We start from the raw sequence: 16,652 nt of genomic DNA, 5'->3' as shown, positions 1-16,652 counted from the left end.
TAAAACCAGAAACAAACTCCAAACCCCCTGCAGTTGTAATTGAACTGAATATTCTACCTGTGTTGGAAAGCACTTTTCTTCTCAGTATCAGAAGCCCAGTCTTTGCAAGGCAGAATTGCTGTTCAGGGTGACAGTGATAGGAACAGGCCATGGTGGGTTGGATGTGTCAGATGAAGAACAGACGTAGTAAGAAGTCTGGTCCTGGTGGAAGCATTCCTCTGGCCTGAATTCAATCTCTCCGTGTACGTAATTGAGGTAAATGGCTGTGCTGCTTGTTTGACGTTAGATTTGGCACTCTGAGGTAAGTCCAAACAAACCCCATTCAGTCATTGGAACAGATGCTAATCTTCATTTAGTACTGAGAAAAGTAAATTGCAAAAAATCAGATTAAAATCACGATAAGGAAAGCTGCCATTGAGCACAGAGTGAGAACTTTTCCCACTGAATCAGGTCAGTGAAAAAGTGTGACATTTCTGTGCTGAAGCCTGTGCCATATTGCTACACTTGTCTTACAGCAGAACTGCTAAATAATCTTCACCTTTTGAGCAGCAATGTTTGCCTTCTGTCACCTGTGGAACACTGCTGGCAGTGAGGAGCTCAGGTAGGGGAGCTGTAATCTGCCTGAGCAGATCCTCTCCTGCTGCTTAGAATCAAAGGGGCATTTAAAACAGTGACTAAGTAATCGGTTACTAATTACATATTTTAAACAAAGTATTTGATATTTGTTATTTGTGTCAATCCGTTCTTCTTCTCCAGGGCAGGACTGTTACGGGAACTAATTCCATTTGTTTAACTCGAGTATTTTCGGGTTGATTTGATAAGAAAATAACTATTCCCGGTGCTTAAAGCTGTTCCCGGTGGAAGGAGCGTACGGCCGCTTTGGATTCCAGAGGAGTTGCGGCTCATGGGCTCTGCACATCTTGGGACTGAACTTGACTTTTTCCGGAGCGCGTTGTGGGGGGATGTGCCCTGATGTGAAGCCCGGAGCGAGTACGTTGTGAAGCCGGTTTGAAACTACATTGACAAGCCTCAGGTGTTGGGGGAGGACCCGTCGAATGCCTGTCCCGAGGGTGAAGTGCGGCGCAACAGATGGGAGCGGGGTCGGGCAGAGCCGGCAGCTCCGCCCCGAACAACTTCTTTTAAATAACGTTTTCTGGCGGCGAGAGACCCTTCGGCCGACCGAGGTAGAGACGGCGGGAGAGTCCTCCGGCCCGCCGCTCCGGCAGCGCCAGCCAGAGCAAAGTTCGTCCGGTGCCGGGAGGTGGAGGGCGGGACCCGCTCCCCAGCAGCGACGCGACTCCAGCCCGGCCTCGGCCGCCTGCCCGCTCCCGCCGTAGCCTCCCCCGGCGCCGCCGCCGCCACTCGCTCCCCGCTCCAGCGCGCCCCCAGCGGCCCGGCGGGCGCCGCGGCGACGGAGGGCGGGGCTGGGGGGAGCCCCAGCGCCGGCGCCCCCGCCCTCCGGCGCGTGTCACGTGGGCCGTCGCCGTCCAATGGCGAGGCGAGCTGCGGCTGGCGGCCGCCATTGCTGTCAGAGTGGAGAGAGGCAGAGGCGAGTGTGTGAGGAGGAGCGGGTGAGCGGGGCCGCTGGGCGGGCAGCGCCAGGCGGAGCGGGGCAAGGACGGGCAGGGACAGTGCTCCCTCTCTGGGCCGGGGCTGCCGCCCGTCTCCCGCAACACCGGGAGTCCCGCACGGAGCGTAAACAAGGCGGCGGCAAGCAGCGGCAGCGGCAACAGCAGGAGGAGGAAAACACCATCCACCCACAGCCAGCGGCGGCAGCAGCGAGGGGCGGCCGGGCGGGGAGGGGAGGGGACACGGCCTCCGCCGGCACGCCAGACAGCGCCCCCCGCCCGCCGCCGCCGACACTGCCCGGAGCCGGGACCCTCCCCCGCCCCGCCCGGCCCGTGTCCCGCAGGGGCCGTCGCCGGGCCGCGGGAGGAGGAGGAGGAGAAGACCCTCCTCTCTCCTACCTCTCTGCCTTTCGCCGCAACGTGTGCCCTGGCCGGGGGGGGGCCAAACCTGGACGCGGAAGGAAGGCCCCGGGCCCCCCCCCCCTTCTTCTCTTCGCCTCGGCGGTGCTGAGGCGGCCTGGAGGACCGGAGGAGGCTTCCACCCGCGCTGCGTGCTGAGGGGCTCGCACCGAGAGGCGCCGCTGGAGCGGGCCGAGCGGGCTGAGGCTCGCTGGGCCGGCTAGAGGAGAGCGCTCCCTCCCCCCGTCCGCAGCGCGCCCCCTGTTGGCCGTGCTCCTCCGCTCCGCGGCGAGGGGCCGGCCCGCGGCCACCACCGAGCGGTGCCCGCTGCCTCTATACCCCACGCCGCGCCCGGCTCCTCAGACATGCCCCGCTCTGGTGGCCGGGCTCGCCGAGGATCATGACTGCGGCGGCGAACTGGGTGGCGAACGGGGCCAGCCTGGAGGACTGTCACTCCAACCTCTTCTCGCTGGTGAGTGCCCCAGGGGTGGGGAAACAGCGGCGGTCGCCGCTACTTAACCGGGCACTCCGCCGCGCAGCAAGTTTGCCGGTTGGGTGCAGCTGCCAGGGGCTTTATAGTCGGGGCCCGTGGGGCTGCTCCTGCGCTGGCCCCTCCCCCGGCCCGGCTCCCCGTGTTTATTTTGCTCTTTAACGTGGTTTGCCGCGAGTGCGTGGCTGGCGCTCCCAGCTGCGCCCCTCTCCAGAGGAGAGGGCAGAGGCGATGGATGCTCTGTCCCCTGTCTGCCTGCACGATCATCTTCGCCGGTAAAGAGGCTTCTTTCCCCGTCTTCCCTAGCACTCCGTGCACTTGCTGCTTTGTGCCTACCGAGCTCTAGGGTTTTCCTCTCCGTTCACAGCGATAAATGTAATTTCGGCAGCAGCAGTCAGCAGTCATGTAGGGTGATAGCCTGTCGGACCTGGGCTCTGGGCTCTTGTGACTGCATGTCAGCTGTTGTTACAGCGTGGGCTCCGTTTGGCATAGATCGTGCTTGGGGGCAAGAGGTAAAAAAACGCTGAACCTTATAGTTTTGTGCTTCTCTGCAGAGAAACTGGCTGCAAAGGCAATACGCGGGGTAGCTCGTTTTCATAGATGCTGTCTGCCCACCTCACTGGGAATCGACAACTTCCTATTCGTGGTTTAATCTGGGAGAAATTGTGGTGTCAGCTTTGGCTAGCTACAGGTTTGTCGTTTAAATATAAACTAAGAAAACTGTTTGTGTGCAAGGGCAAAGCCGTTTTGCCTGACACGTGAGTGACCATTATCCCTTCTGGCTGGGCAAACAGCTGGGTGAGTAAGAGGACTGTTTGGTCATCAAAAGCCTTCTAGTACTGCCAGGGATCATGTTGAGGGAGAAGTGAGACTGCAATGCATGCTGTGGTGTAGTTCAAGCGAGTAAAGCAACTTTGGGGCAAGCATGAGGAGAGATTTAGGGTGGTTTCCCCCACCTCGCATCATAGCTCTGCCAGAACTGGAGGTGGGTGCATGTGCTGTGCTTTTTCTAATAGAAAGGAATTTTTAGCTCCCTTGTAGGAATTAAGGAAAATTAATTAAAAACGCAAACGATCAAGCTCTTTGTTTTAGGTTTTTACCTTTTATTTTGCCTCTCTCTTTTTAATGCCTTTATGTTTGGGTTTTATTTTGCTCTTAGCAAAGCCACAGGCACACAGCTAGAGATTCTTTCTGGAGAATAAATGCAGTGCTTTGGCTTTTTAGGGAACTGTTCCATTCTTTAAGCTTGACTCTGTGCTTCTGTTTGATGGTGTGTTCTAATATTTATAAATATCTAACAGGGCTGTGGGTATGGAGATGCAGGAATTGTTACAGTGATTTCTGACTGCGCTGCTCTTACCCAGTCAGAAAAATCGAGCAGTGAGCGTGATGCAGACAATTGGATCTGATTGTAAGAGCAAGGTGGTGGTGAATGGTTTGTCCTTTGAAGAAGAGAGATGTGAAGCCCCTGTTTATTACTGGGGAATTGAGTAGCCTGATTTTGAGAAGCTTAACTTTTCATGTAGTTGCAATCTGCAGAGCTGTCCCTGGTAACAATGAGTGTTGGTGTGCAATTACCATAAATTATCAAGTGAAGTTATTCCATCGTTGTTGTGGCTTGGTCTTTTGGGTTTCCCCCCCCACCTCACTAGACTAGGCAGATGTTAAATTTTAAGTGGGTGTGTAATATCACTGAAATGAGTTTAGCAGAATTCTTTTGCAAGTGAGTTTAATAATAGTAATGAGTGCAACCCTTTAATCTCCCCTGTAATTTTGTGGGAGGTTTCCATACCTGTAATGTGGTGCTGTGTATTAAACTGTATTTTTTTTATTGTTTTCTGGCTCTAGTTGCAAAAAAGAAAATGCAATAAAGTGGTGTTATTTTTTTTTTATATAGCATATATGGAAAGTATTAGGATAGTTTGTTTTAGATGATGTTAGAATTTGTTAGGATTTTTGTATCAGTGAAAGATATGGAGAAAGGAAATACTGGAAATATGTGGCCAACACCATTGACCCTTTCACCTCAAATTGTCATACTCATTTCAAAATTTATGAAGTGTTACAGCTACAGTAGTCTGGATTACCAATTAGAGAGGCTTTTGCTAATCATTTCCTTTTTCAGTGTAACAGAACAAAACCATGCACAAACTAAATCAGCTGTGAATGGGAATTTCCCCCTTCTTTACGAGGGAGCTGCATTACAAAGCTTTTTTAGACTGATTCTGCTATTAGAAGTTGACGATTTTTTTTCGTCACAGGCTTTGTTTTGGGTGGAAATCACAAAGAAAATATCTCGACTGGGCAAGTGGAGTTCTGAAATAGTTCTAATCTCGTGTCATCCCATTCATTTGGGTTTAAATACTGTTTCCTCCCACAAACATTTGTGGTGTTTAAGAAGAATGCTGTATCCCCACCCCAGGGAAGCCAGAGCTCTGTGCCGAGCCTGTCTGCTTGCTGTAAAGGATTTGGGTGGCTTGAACAGTTCATGATTTCTAGCTTAATTTTCTGTCAGCTGTAGATAGCCTGTAGAGAGGTTGGGTACCACTTTTTTTTTCCTGGATCTTTTTACAGTAAATCTTTTCTAAAAGCTTTTTCATAATTGGTTCTTTTTTACCAGTGATGTCCAGAAAGTACAGAGCTCAGAACAGTTCACCTGAGGGGAAGGCACAGTCTTAATTGAGTGTTTTAAATTCTGAAGGTCCAGATGCTGAGTGTGATCTCAGGCTCACATAGCTGGGTTTCAGGAGGTGTCCCTCTGGCCTTGGTGACATGAAGGGCTCTTGTCCCTACTGTGTATTTCTCTATACTGAAGCAGAGATCCGGTGCTGCTCTAGAAAATGGGTTAATAATGTTTGTGTGCTCTGTCAGGCAGAAAACTTCACAGACGACCTACACAAAGAAATCTGAATTCTCTAAATGTAAAGCATTTATTAGTAAAATGATGCAAGGGACAGTTTGCTTATTTGTCATCAGAATACAGGTCAGGTAGAAGCTTGTTCATAGTGGCATGCACAGCAGATTAACAGGCTTGCTCACTAGAAACACCCTTGCTGTTTGGAATCTCTGTTTCTAGCACAGCAGTAGAAAGAATTCTATTTATCCTAACTCTCTCTGCAGTAGTCAAAATGTCTGCGGCTGCTTTGGCAAAGGAATGCCTGTTTATCAAAACAGCATTTACTAAGCAATTGTTAAGGGCCAGTTTATTTAAGTACTAATTAAGAGTTGTCTAATAAGTATTTAGAGACAAAATGTTCTGAGGTAATACACTTTGTATTAAAGCTTCAGACCCAACTGGCAAACAGTCTTACTGTGAATAATCCTTAGCCATAAAAGTAGCCTTACTGAAATTAATTTGACTTTTCCTCTGACTAAGGGTTAATCATATGACAGTGAGGGCTTGGGTGAAGTATGGAGATGTCTCCTCAACTGCCTGTGGTGGATCCACAGGCTTAAGTCAGTCTCTGAAAATTGGGATGAAGTTGCATAACATTTTGTATGCTGGAGATGGAAAAGGAGTACAGCAAAGGGTGTCAGGAGTGACCTGAAACTTGGAGTAGCTTTTATGAAGTGAAAGATTAGATACTGTAGGAGTCTTCAGCCTGGAAAAAAACATGATTGTGTTCTTGGAAAGTGAGGCCTATTTATAGAGGGCTTTATAGCAGCTGGTATGGGAGATGTCGTGAGTGCTTGTTTAAATGTGTTTTTACAGAAACTGCTGCCGGGAGGGTCTGGGGAGCAGGGATTGTGTATGTGTTCCACTTAATATGCAAAGGCAAGTGTACAAACTGTAAAGGTCAGTGCTGCTGTTGCTTTCTTCAGTTCCCAAAGAGGAACAGAAGTTCTTGCCTTCAGTCAGTGAGTTTTGCGTGGTCTGTAGGAAACTGAAAGGAGCTGAGGAAATCAGAGATGGCATTTTGAGTTTTTCCCTTCAAGGTTTCTGATGGCACCGCGAAGTGCAGGATGTGGAGGCTGCTGCTGAGGTGCTCTCTGGTGTTGCATGATTATCGGTTAAGGACTTCATAATAAATGCTTGATTGCCCAACCAAAGCCTTAAGTAGTAGTAAATGAACCAGTAGTTGTTCTTGCTTGTTGTAGTCTCATAACTGCAGTGCTCCAAGCAGTCGGCAGGTGCTTTGGCATGCAGGATGTTACATCACTACATGCTGCATACCTTGCTTGCTTCACTTTTGTGTAGGTGTCAATTTGCATGTAGATACATTAAGAAGTGTACTTAATCTCTCAAACTCTCCAGAAGTATTTAAGTCTTTACTTATCTTTATCCTGAATGTTATTAGGTAACAAGATAGTAGAAGAAAAGTGACATTAGAGAGCTTGCTCACTTCCTGCTAATGAAAGATGCTTTCAGGTTTTAAATCCCTCCAGCAGCTGGTTTTTATGAAGTCCTGTCAGAGTATTTGACAGTTTAATGGTATCTATAGGGTGTAAGTTTGAAGAGCAAGGACCCAGATTTGCAAGGGTTTAGGGATGGAGAGACATTCAGTCAGCTTGTCCTGCTTCAGGAGTGGGTTGATGACTCTGTGCTGGGTAATGAACCTTCTCTGAACATGCAAGAAAAACTTGGACAGGACAAAGCCTGCTGAAGAGTCTCACGCTAGCCACTGAGAAATACTGAAGTCCTGATTGTCTTCTGAATGTGACATCTGCTGGGGCTGGGAATTTCTCTGCAGTGACAGTGTTCTGATTTGGGTGACAGCATGAGCCCTTTGGCGAGATGGCTGTTGGGAACATCAGCCTGAGTAAGGGATACGAAAATAGCACAAGTATTAGTTTACTGTATTAAAAAAAGTAATCCCAGGTAATGGCTTCTTAAGTGTCATCATTTTCACTTGCTGTAATGCTATCTGAAAATACAAATTTCTGGATTTTTCTACATAGTTAGTGCAGTACTGCCCTCAGAACCCCAGTTCTCACAGGATGTTAGGGATTGGAAGGGAACTCTGAAGATCCAGTCTGAGTCCAGCCCCTCTGCCAGAACAGGACTATAGAATCTAGCTCAGGTCAAATAGGAATGCATCCAGACTCATTTGATCTTGATATTTTTTTTTCTTCTTTTTCTTCCCCTTTTCCCCCTTCTGCTTCTGGGAGCACTTCCTCATCTGAAGGAGAGCAAAGAAGGAACTCCCTAATCCTATACACTGACCTTGCTTCTATCATTTCCCTTCTTGACAATGCAATTTGAAAAACTGAATAAATGGAAATTTTGAGCTTCAGTGGAAAAAAACTGGTGGATATGGAAGATATCTGCTGTATGTGTTAATTTGATTAACTTAGGTCGTTAGATGAAGAAGGAATTTTTATGGGCTTTCATTTTTCTTTGATCCCTTCATGTTTTCAAGAAGTTGTCTTGGTCGAGGGGTGTGAGGGGGTGTGTGCAGATGCACTTCTTTTTAAATAAAAAAAAAATAAAATCAATGTTACTGTGATCTTCTGCTTTGTAATAAGGTGAATATCACAGATCTCGTGTGAAGCTTTGTGCTGGATGAGAAAGCTTAACTTATTGTCTCCACCTTTCCTTTCTTGCTCTGTGGAATTACACCACTTCCCCCTTCTAGTCTGCATTTTTACATCTTCAGTTGTAGCAGAATCCAGTATCCCCTTAGTGAGGTTTGACTAAGCCATCCCTGCTTGTAGCAAGAATGCTGCTACAAATGTTTTCCCTCACCCTGTGCCTGGAATCACACTGCACCTTTCTGCATCTTTCGTCTGCCTCTTCTGTTGCATCTCCTCAGAGTCACAGTGCTTACGCTTCCAGAGCCCTGAGCCCTACTTCTTCTCTGCCTTTTACTTTCAGTGCTGTCTCCTGACTCCAATATACATCAGAAACATCAAATGAGTGTTTTTTCTTAATTTTATTTTTTCTTTCTTTCTTTCTGCTTGTTCCTTTGTATTTGGGGAAGGTTATCAGTTGATGCCTACAGGCTTACTACAATGCTGTCCTACAAACCCTTTTTCTAAACTGGTCTGTGGGACCCTACAGATGGCCTAACAGCACTGAACAGGTGGTTGGTCTTGTCAGACTCTTGTTTTTAAGGCTGGTAAGTGTAGGTTTAGATTCTTCCAGGTCTGTGTGTATTCATTTGCTGTTTCCTGGGTGAGTTGAGTGCACATTTTTTGTGTGCAGAGTCCAGCACAGTGGGATTTGCAACTTTATTTGTTACTATGGCACCAACATGAAAAAAAGCTGTGCTCTGACTAGAGCTGCGCTCATTTTGAAGTGCACAAGTGTTTTCAAGAGAAGATCCCAAATAAATCCAGATTTGTTTCTATGGAGCATGTATTTACATGGGGGCATCCCTCTTCCTCAGGCCAAACTTTTATGCTGCTTTCCTTTGAAGCTCTAAGTATTGCTTTAAAAATAGATCCTCTCCTGAGTTCCCCAACATCAGCCTGTAGTTTCAAAGAGAAACCAGCTAATAAAAATATTCTGCTCTAACAGACTTCAAAATCTGAGTACCCCCTCGTGTTAGGTTCCCCCTGCACAGGGTTGTGAAGTGCATGGCACGGGGATAACAGTGCTGCAATGCTGGGAATGACAGCCTGCATCACTCCCTGCTGTGGCTCCAGCCAGCTCTGCAAGCTTGCCTTGCTATGATGGCTATACTCTGAAGTGGTAATGACGTTTGAACAGAAACCACTTTGATACCATACAGTCAGAGCTTTTCAGATCAGGAGGGTTCTTAGCATTCTACTTAGTAAAATGATGCCTGTTTTCCAGTGTCTCCCAGACGTAAAAGGTTTAAGTGTTCTTTCCTTTGGCTTGTTCTGGGAATTTGGATTAATTTTGATAAAGCCTGACTCTCACTTCTTACCTCAGTCTGCTTAAAAAAAATGTTCTTTCTTACTGAGTCATGTGTAGCTGGATTCACTTCCCTGAGCAGAATGGCAGCAGTGCATATGGAAATGATGACTTGAGCTTTTGGTGGTGTTCTCTCTTTGTTTCTCTGAGGCAGGAAATGTTACTGTGTGTTGCTGTTGTATTATGTGCCCCTAGGCAATATTTACATTTATGTGACTGACACAGATGAGCTCCGACATTCACAATGATCAGCTTATCACAATGGAGCAAAATCAACAGCCTTCTGAAATTGATTTTTAGTCTGAGATCTAACACACTTATTTCTGTATCATGTCTCTGCTTTCTTTAGTCAACCAGCATTATGGTGTAGTGTTCATTCTCTATGAAAAGAAAATTACTAATTACAGAGCAAAAGGTGTGGATTTTTTTTCTCCATTTTTTTTCTTCCATACCCTTTCATTCTCATTCCATGCCCTGGTGACCTAGTAGGATTCATAAGCTCATGTGTAAACCTGAATTGGGCAGCTGGCCTACTGAAAAGGCATGGATTGAATTGAGATCAAAGTGGTGGTGTAACAATCCATGTCTTTGAGAAGGAAATTTAAAGCTTGCTCAGTAAAACTTCATTAATTCATCTTTAGCTTTAAAAGAGCTCAAAGTGCCTTGTCAGTGCGTTGTTGCCTATTCTTATAGCTCCATCTTTGCCTGTAAAATGCAATATTTTACCCATAAAATACAGTATTTTGTGAGAACAGAGGATTTGAAACAAAATTCAGGGGAAAATTCTTTTGTACCTTCTGACCAGGCATTGGCAACCTTCAGTGTCTTGTTAATGATGTGTTCAGAGCTAACAGCTTCAAGACTGAAGTTTCCAAGAGTATTGGTTTGTTACAGTACAGATCTTTTGTTTGAGTCTTTGGCTTGCTGGGAAGTTTTCAGATCTAGTCTAGTATAGCTGCAGGTGTTTTATGAATCAATCTCAGTCCATCTATGGGCACAGTATTACTGAAGTGAGGGAGCTCTAGGAGAGTTACCAAATCCATCCCAGGAACATCTTGTCTCTCAACTAGGCTTGGTTGCTCAAGGCCTCATCCAACCTGGTCTTGAACACTTCCAGGAAGGGGGCATGCACAACCTCTCTGTGTTGCTGTTCCAGTGCAACACCACCCTTGTACTGAATCACTTCTTCCTAAGGTCCAGTCTAACCCTGTTCTCCCTCAGCTTCAAATCATTCCCCCTTGTCCTATCACTAGACACCATTAGGAAAAGCCCTTCTCCAGCCTTCCTGTAGGATCCTTTCAGGTATTGGAAGGCTCTGAGGCCTCCCCAGAGCCTTCTCCAGGCTGGACAGTCCAGGCTGTGACCTGTCTGGATGTGTTTCTGTGCCACCTGCACTGGATTATATGGTCCTGATCTGGCAGGGGGGTTGGACTCGAAGAACTCCAGAGGTCCCTTCCAACCTCTACATCCTGTGATTCTGTGAACAACCCCAGCTCCCTCAGCCTATCCTCACAGGAGAGGTGTTTCGGTGTTTCCATTCCATGGATCATCTTTATGGCCCTCCTCTGGGCTCACTCCAGTAGCTCTGTGTCCTTCTTAAGCTGGGGACACCAAAACTGGATGCTGCATTCGAGTATTTCTGCGCTGCTCCCGCTTTCCTAGCCCAGTGCCAGGTGGCTGGGCCAGGGCAAATTTGGGCAGGCCTCAGGGTTTGCTTTGCAGGTCAGCAATGGGCACGTGTAAAACGGCTGCCCAAGCTTTTGTTAATATTCAGTGAGCAGTTCTGTTTACATGTGCTGTACAAAAATCTTCTAGTACACAGTTCTCACATGCAGGTTTTTGTATAAGGGGAGAAAGGGAGATGAAGTCTTTAACTCGCTATGCCAACGTTTACTCTGCTCAGCTTACTTCCTCCAGCCCTCCCCACCTCTGCCCATCCCCTTCCCCTTTCCCCCCCCCGCCTCCGTCCATATGTCAGATTACTTGGTTTGGGAAACATCTGATAGTCCATTGTATGACTCTTTGACATTTCCTTCCTTCTTCAGCTTAAAAAAAAAATGAAAAAAAAATACAGTTGGAGGAAGAGAGAAGATTCCTTCATTTATTTGTGGATTTGCTTATATTCTGGCTCTCTGGGTATTTACTGAGTTCTGATTCCCTTTTTGAAGGGGTCTTGGAAACTTGATTGTTCACTGTCTTGGAATAAGGAAGGGAATCTTTGGCTAGCAACTTGCCTGTTTGCTTGCCTTTACGTGCTACCTGAAGTGTGCAGTGCTAGTTTGCATTTCAGTTTTTAAAAGAAACTGGCTAAAGTGTTACTGGACTCAGAGGCACCTTTTAGTCTGCTCTGTCAAATAGTGTCTGTAAGCTGACCCACAGGGGAGGTCACTATCGAAGCCTAGGGTTTGCTACAACGAAAAGAATGTCTTCAGTTGCTTCTGTCTTTTGTCTTGGAAGTGGCATTTTGCCTTCAGGCATTATACATTTGGTTCTGATATGGGTAAGCGTCACTCCACTTCTCCGTGTTCCCATAAAACTGCCTCAGATCAAACTCCCACATGTCTTGTTTTGAAATGCTTCCACCTGCCTTGGCTTTCTAGGGTGATGTGTTCTCCAGGGACTTGGAGAGGTCTTCTGAACTTAGATTCCTACCTGTTCAGTTGTTCAAATTGGCCTTTCCGTTTTCCCTTTCTCACATGTGGTGGTCAGACTCTATCAGGACAACTTCCCATTTCATGTCTCAGTGTTGGCACACAAACCAGTCCAGCACCAGTGTGTGGAAGTGCTTGCCTCTGAGATTCAGCCGTGTGCTGTTGCTGCCATCTTTCAGTTTCCTTATGTTTTTCTCTTGAATATTTTTGACTTGAAAGCGTTTCTTCAAGTGATGGCTAAATCTTGGCCCTTTGGCTTCCAGCTATTCTTATCACATTGTCCTTCTACAGTTCTGCTTGATGAACTTAGTTCCAGCTTTTCTGGTGGATGGGAACTGATGACCCAGGTTCCACTTTGGTATTGAGATTTTCTGAGTCAATTAAGGAACTGGAGATTTGTTAGCCAAAGCCATCCACTGAGGGTGAAAGATGTTGATGTAATTCAGTCTTCCCTCAAAAATCCCTCTTTTATTGTTGTTTTATAATGATTTTTTTTAACAGTTCATGGAGTTGATTCTGAACAGCTATTACTGTTTTATCGATGGTATCTGGCTAAAGAACATGGCACAGAAATAGCTTTGTGGAATCAGAACAAATTAATAAACTCATAGAATGGTTTGGATTGGAATGGACCTTGAAGATGATCTAGTTCCAACCTCCTGCCATGAGAAGGGACACCTCCCACTAGCCCAGGTTGCTCGAAGCCTCATCCATCCTGGTGTTGAACACCCCCAGGGAGGGGGCATCCATGACCTCTCTGGGCAACCTTTTATCAGACACTTTTATCAGATTGCTCCTTGTTTTATGCCTACCACTCAAAACTTATTTGTTCGGAGTTTCTACATCTGCCAAAACTGTTGAAATCTGAGCATTAATTTTTGAGCCCTTTTATATTTTCCATGGGGAAAGATGGTACTTGGTTGCCACCTCAAATGTGAGGCTGGTCTGAGTTTTTTGTCTTTGAAACAATTTCAGGCTACCTCTTCCCACATGGGCAGAATCTCACCTACATCTGGGAGAGAGAGAGAGGGAAGACCACCTCAGTTCTGTCAGTGCTGGTTACTGTTTAGGCCTAGCAGCTCATGCTATTAGTGTGTGTGGGTTAATGATAGTGTATGTGGGTTCTTTGCTTTTAGAAGTATCTTGGTTTTTCTGCTCCTCAAATCTATGCTGTAGTATCTCAGATGTCCCCAGGTGCAGAAGTTCATCAGGAAGGTATCTGATAATAGGATTTTGGTTACGGTTAAATCCTTCACTGAGCCTTGGCAAAGATAAAAGTTGACATAGAAACGCCCTGACACTGTTGCTTGTCACAAACAGCTCTGAAGTAGTAGCATTTAGATAATCTGTTCCAGGGGCTATGAAGGAAGAGGGCAGCATCGTATGAAGAGATTTATCCAGCACAAAGCCCTTCTGGCCACACGTGCTGCATGCAGCTGTGTGCTCAGGTTCTTCCTGTTTTCAGGAGCAGATGACAACAACACACCAGGGTCAGGCTTTTTTTATCCTTCATTTTTAAAAGAGTGTTGGTGGCTGTCCTTTATCATTTCTGTCCAGCCACTTGACTCTGTGCTTGTAGAGGACAAGGATTGAAGTCAAACATGTCATTTAGCTGGTGATCAGTTGCATATTAAGAGGAATGAAGTTCAGCATGGCACGAGTTTGCTGAGGCTCATCTCAAAATTAGATTTTCTTTCTAATGTGTTGTTTTTCCCATTCTTGAGTTGAGAGTATGAAAAAGCTTGCAGAGCTCTTGCCATGTTGTCTGCCAGTAGCTTGGCCCAGCAGAAAGGTCCTGCTGAAGCTGAGCCACGGCTGGGTGGGTGCAGGCCAAGCGGTCTGGTGGCTGACATATGCTGCTTCCCTCTCTGAGGGCAGAGGGGATAAGTCCTGGGGGAAAGGAATACAAACCATTCCCTCCTGTTTTCAAGTGGGTAGGATCAAGAAGGGAGTGTTAATGTGTTGTTTAGTAAATGATCTGATTTCAGGAGACTAGGCAGAGCTGAGATAGTTTTGTTTTGTTGGCTTTGTTAAAGCAAGAGAGATACAGACCCAGGAGTAGAAGACAAGAGAGTATCTGTGTACAAGTGCTTGTGCTGCTTCAGCCTTGCCATGGGAAGCTGTGCTATCCAAACAGCAATCTTTCTTAGACTGTAGAAATAATGCATAGCTATGAAGAAAATGTTGGGTTTTTTTAAAATATATATTTATTAAAAATTTCTTTTTAATTAAGCAATTTCCTCTTTTCCTTGATGTGTTTCTTGCCTCTCTTCTTTTACTTCACTTGACGGGGACTTAGGCAGATGTTACCAAATATTTGATTTGAGTGGGAGTGAGGGACAAGAGTTCTTGTCAGGCTGTGTTTGCTTCCCCATAAGCAGGCATTGTTTCAGTAGTTTTCAGTCCTCCAGTCTCTGTCCTTTTGTCCTTCCTTCCCAGTGAAGTGTATCGAGATGGCATAAATTTTATCTGGTATTTAAATGCTCGAGCAGAGTGTGAAATGATATTTTGTTGCTGTGTGAGGATGATGTAGTGAAATGAAACACTGAAACCAAAACAGATGGTGCTAATCTTGAATCTGTCTGCAAGATCTTATAGCATTTAATTAAAATGGTGGTGTAATTCCCATGACACCTTTAACTACAGTTTAAATTCTTGGACTATGAATTAAGGACTTTCTCATGCAGATTTTTACTCCTGTGAATAGTTCTTAGTATGAGTCTCTAGTGGCTTCAGAATAGCTACTTACTTGAATGAAGCTCTCTAAGCTGAGACTCTAATAAAACTGGCAAATATATATATGGTGTTTACATTTTTTATGTTCCAGCTTGAAGCATAAATTGTAGATTAAAGAGACCTGGCAGCTATGGTACCCTACACAGAAGCAAACAAAAATAGATAAGAGAGATGGTTTAGATTGTGCCTAGCTTCAGAAGCTGCTAAATACAGCAGGTTGAGGTACCTGGGGCAGCTAGACATCTTCCTCTTGCTTAGAAAAGCATGTGGTGAAAGCTGCTTTTTTTTTTTTTTTTTTGTGCTCCCTTTGGTCAACTGAAACTTGTTTGTAGAAGCACCTGATGTAATGATGAGGTTTGGTTTGGTTTCTTATATTCCTTTTTTCTTAAGAAAACTAGAGACACCTGAATTTTTTTCATAGGTTCATAGAATTCCAGGTTGGAAGGGACTTTATGGATCCTCTAGACCAACTTTAAATTTGTCTGAGTAGCACTTTTTGGATAGGTAATTAGGAGGTATTTTTATACCTGGGATTTTTTTATGTGTATTATATAGGAGAACTGAGATAAAGTGACCTGAGCAGTGCCATGCTGAAAAGTCAGGGTTGGAGCTGGGGGCCTGAGTGATAGATACCTAGTTCTTAGGCTTGTAAGACCCTTCAAGCCTTTCCTGTAGATCTTCACCTCCTTTTCAGGTACATCCTTCCTATTTTAGAAGTACTTAGATACTGATTCTCTACCCTCTGAGGCCTGAACCTGCCTTAGTTTTTCTCACCTTTCTGTAGTGTATGACACGGGAAAGAACAGCCTGGCAATATAATTTAGCCATTGAATTTCTCAAACTTGTGATGCTCTGCCTTTTCCTGTTTCTGCTATGTTTGCATTCTTGTATAATCTCTCCAAGGGAGCTTTGTGTATTAAAATGGATGGAACTACTCAAGTCTAATGCAGAAGTCCATTTAGAATTGATCTGTCCATTTCTCATACTACATGTATAGTCCAAAGAGCACTTGCTGGAGATGAGGGAAATACAGAGGAGGTGGAATATGTTTTGTTTGTGATCCATCTGCAAGGACTGCAGAAGAGAGAAATAGTCACAGTGGCTACACAGCACTAATTATATCTTCAGGGTTGCTGGTAGTATGCCAGAATCAAGTTGTGCAGTGTGAAATGTTACTGGGATGTTGTGATTTCTAGCAACCTCAGCTCTGCCAATCTGAATGGAGTGCTATGAGATCAGTAGAAGACCCCTCCTGCCTCTACTGTTCTGATTTAAGCCAGGGGGTGGAAGAGAATGGGATCTTAGGTTTTATCTCTATTAGGAGTTTAGTTGTGGTTGGTGTCCTGGAGTTAAAATGGCTCCAACCCTCAGCTGTTGAAGCTAAATGGGAAAGTGTATTTAGGGCAGCAGACTAATGGTTGTAGGAGGAAGTGCTGATTTGCTTTCTCTCTTCTGCTTCCTTGTGTGTAGGGGACATCAGGGCCTCAAATACTCTTGGTTCATTTCTTCTGAGGCCTTTTCAGTTTGCAGAGTGAAAAGGGTAAGACAGTCACCGAGGAGGAAGGAAACCTCTGCTTGCACTCCTTCTCCAAAGGATATTGTGTCTGTGACCATGTTTATTAATGACAGTATATATATATACCTGTGTTTACATTAATATCTAATTTTTGGGTATGTTTTGGATGCCCACGTGATATTTTGGGTTTGAACATACTCTTCTACCCTGGTATTTGATGTGTCCAAAAGCAGCTCTTTGTGTGCCTTGGGAATTGTACTGTAAAAAGTTACACAGAATCATGGAACTGTTTTAGTAGGAGGAGACCTCTATTTAGATGGAGTCCAACCATTCCTGAACTATACCAAGGCTGGTGCTATACCATGGCCCTCAGCACCACAGCCTTGTGCCTTTTAAATATCTCCAGGGCTGGAGTTTAGGACACTTCCCTGGGCAGCCTGGTTCAGTGTTTGGGAACCCTTCCAGTGAACAA

The 16,652-nt window shown here is 45.5% G+C and overlaps 1 protein-coding gene across 1 annotated transcript in view; it reads left to right on the top strand.

The window, feature by feature from the left end:
* The first annotated feature begins 2,367 nt into the window (after nt 1–2,367).
* The window catches only part of MED13L (mediator complex subunit 13L), a 206,077-nt gene continuing 191,792 nt past the window's right edge, over nt 2,368–16,652 (top strand). Inside the window, exon 1 of the mRNA XM_054392955.1 lies at nt 2,368–2,439. Within this exon, the coding sequence (XP_054248930.1) occupies nt 2,368–2,439 (72 nt within the window). The remainder of the gene's footprint in view (nt 2,440–16,652) is intronic.

This window comes from Indicator indicator, chromosome 26 (genome assembly GCF_027791375.1).
Source record: "Indicator indicator isolate 239-I01 chromosome 26, UM_Iind_1.1, whole genome shotgun sequence".
Taxonomy (NCBI): Eukaryota; Metazoa; Chordata; class Aves; order Piciformes; family Indicatoridae; genus Indicator; species Indicator indicator.
Note: the sequence above shows the minus strand (reverse complement) of the source record. Positions and strands in the feature narration are given on the sequence as shown.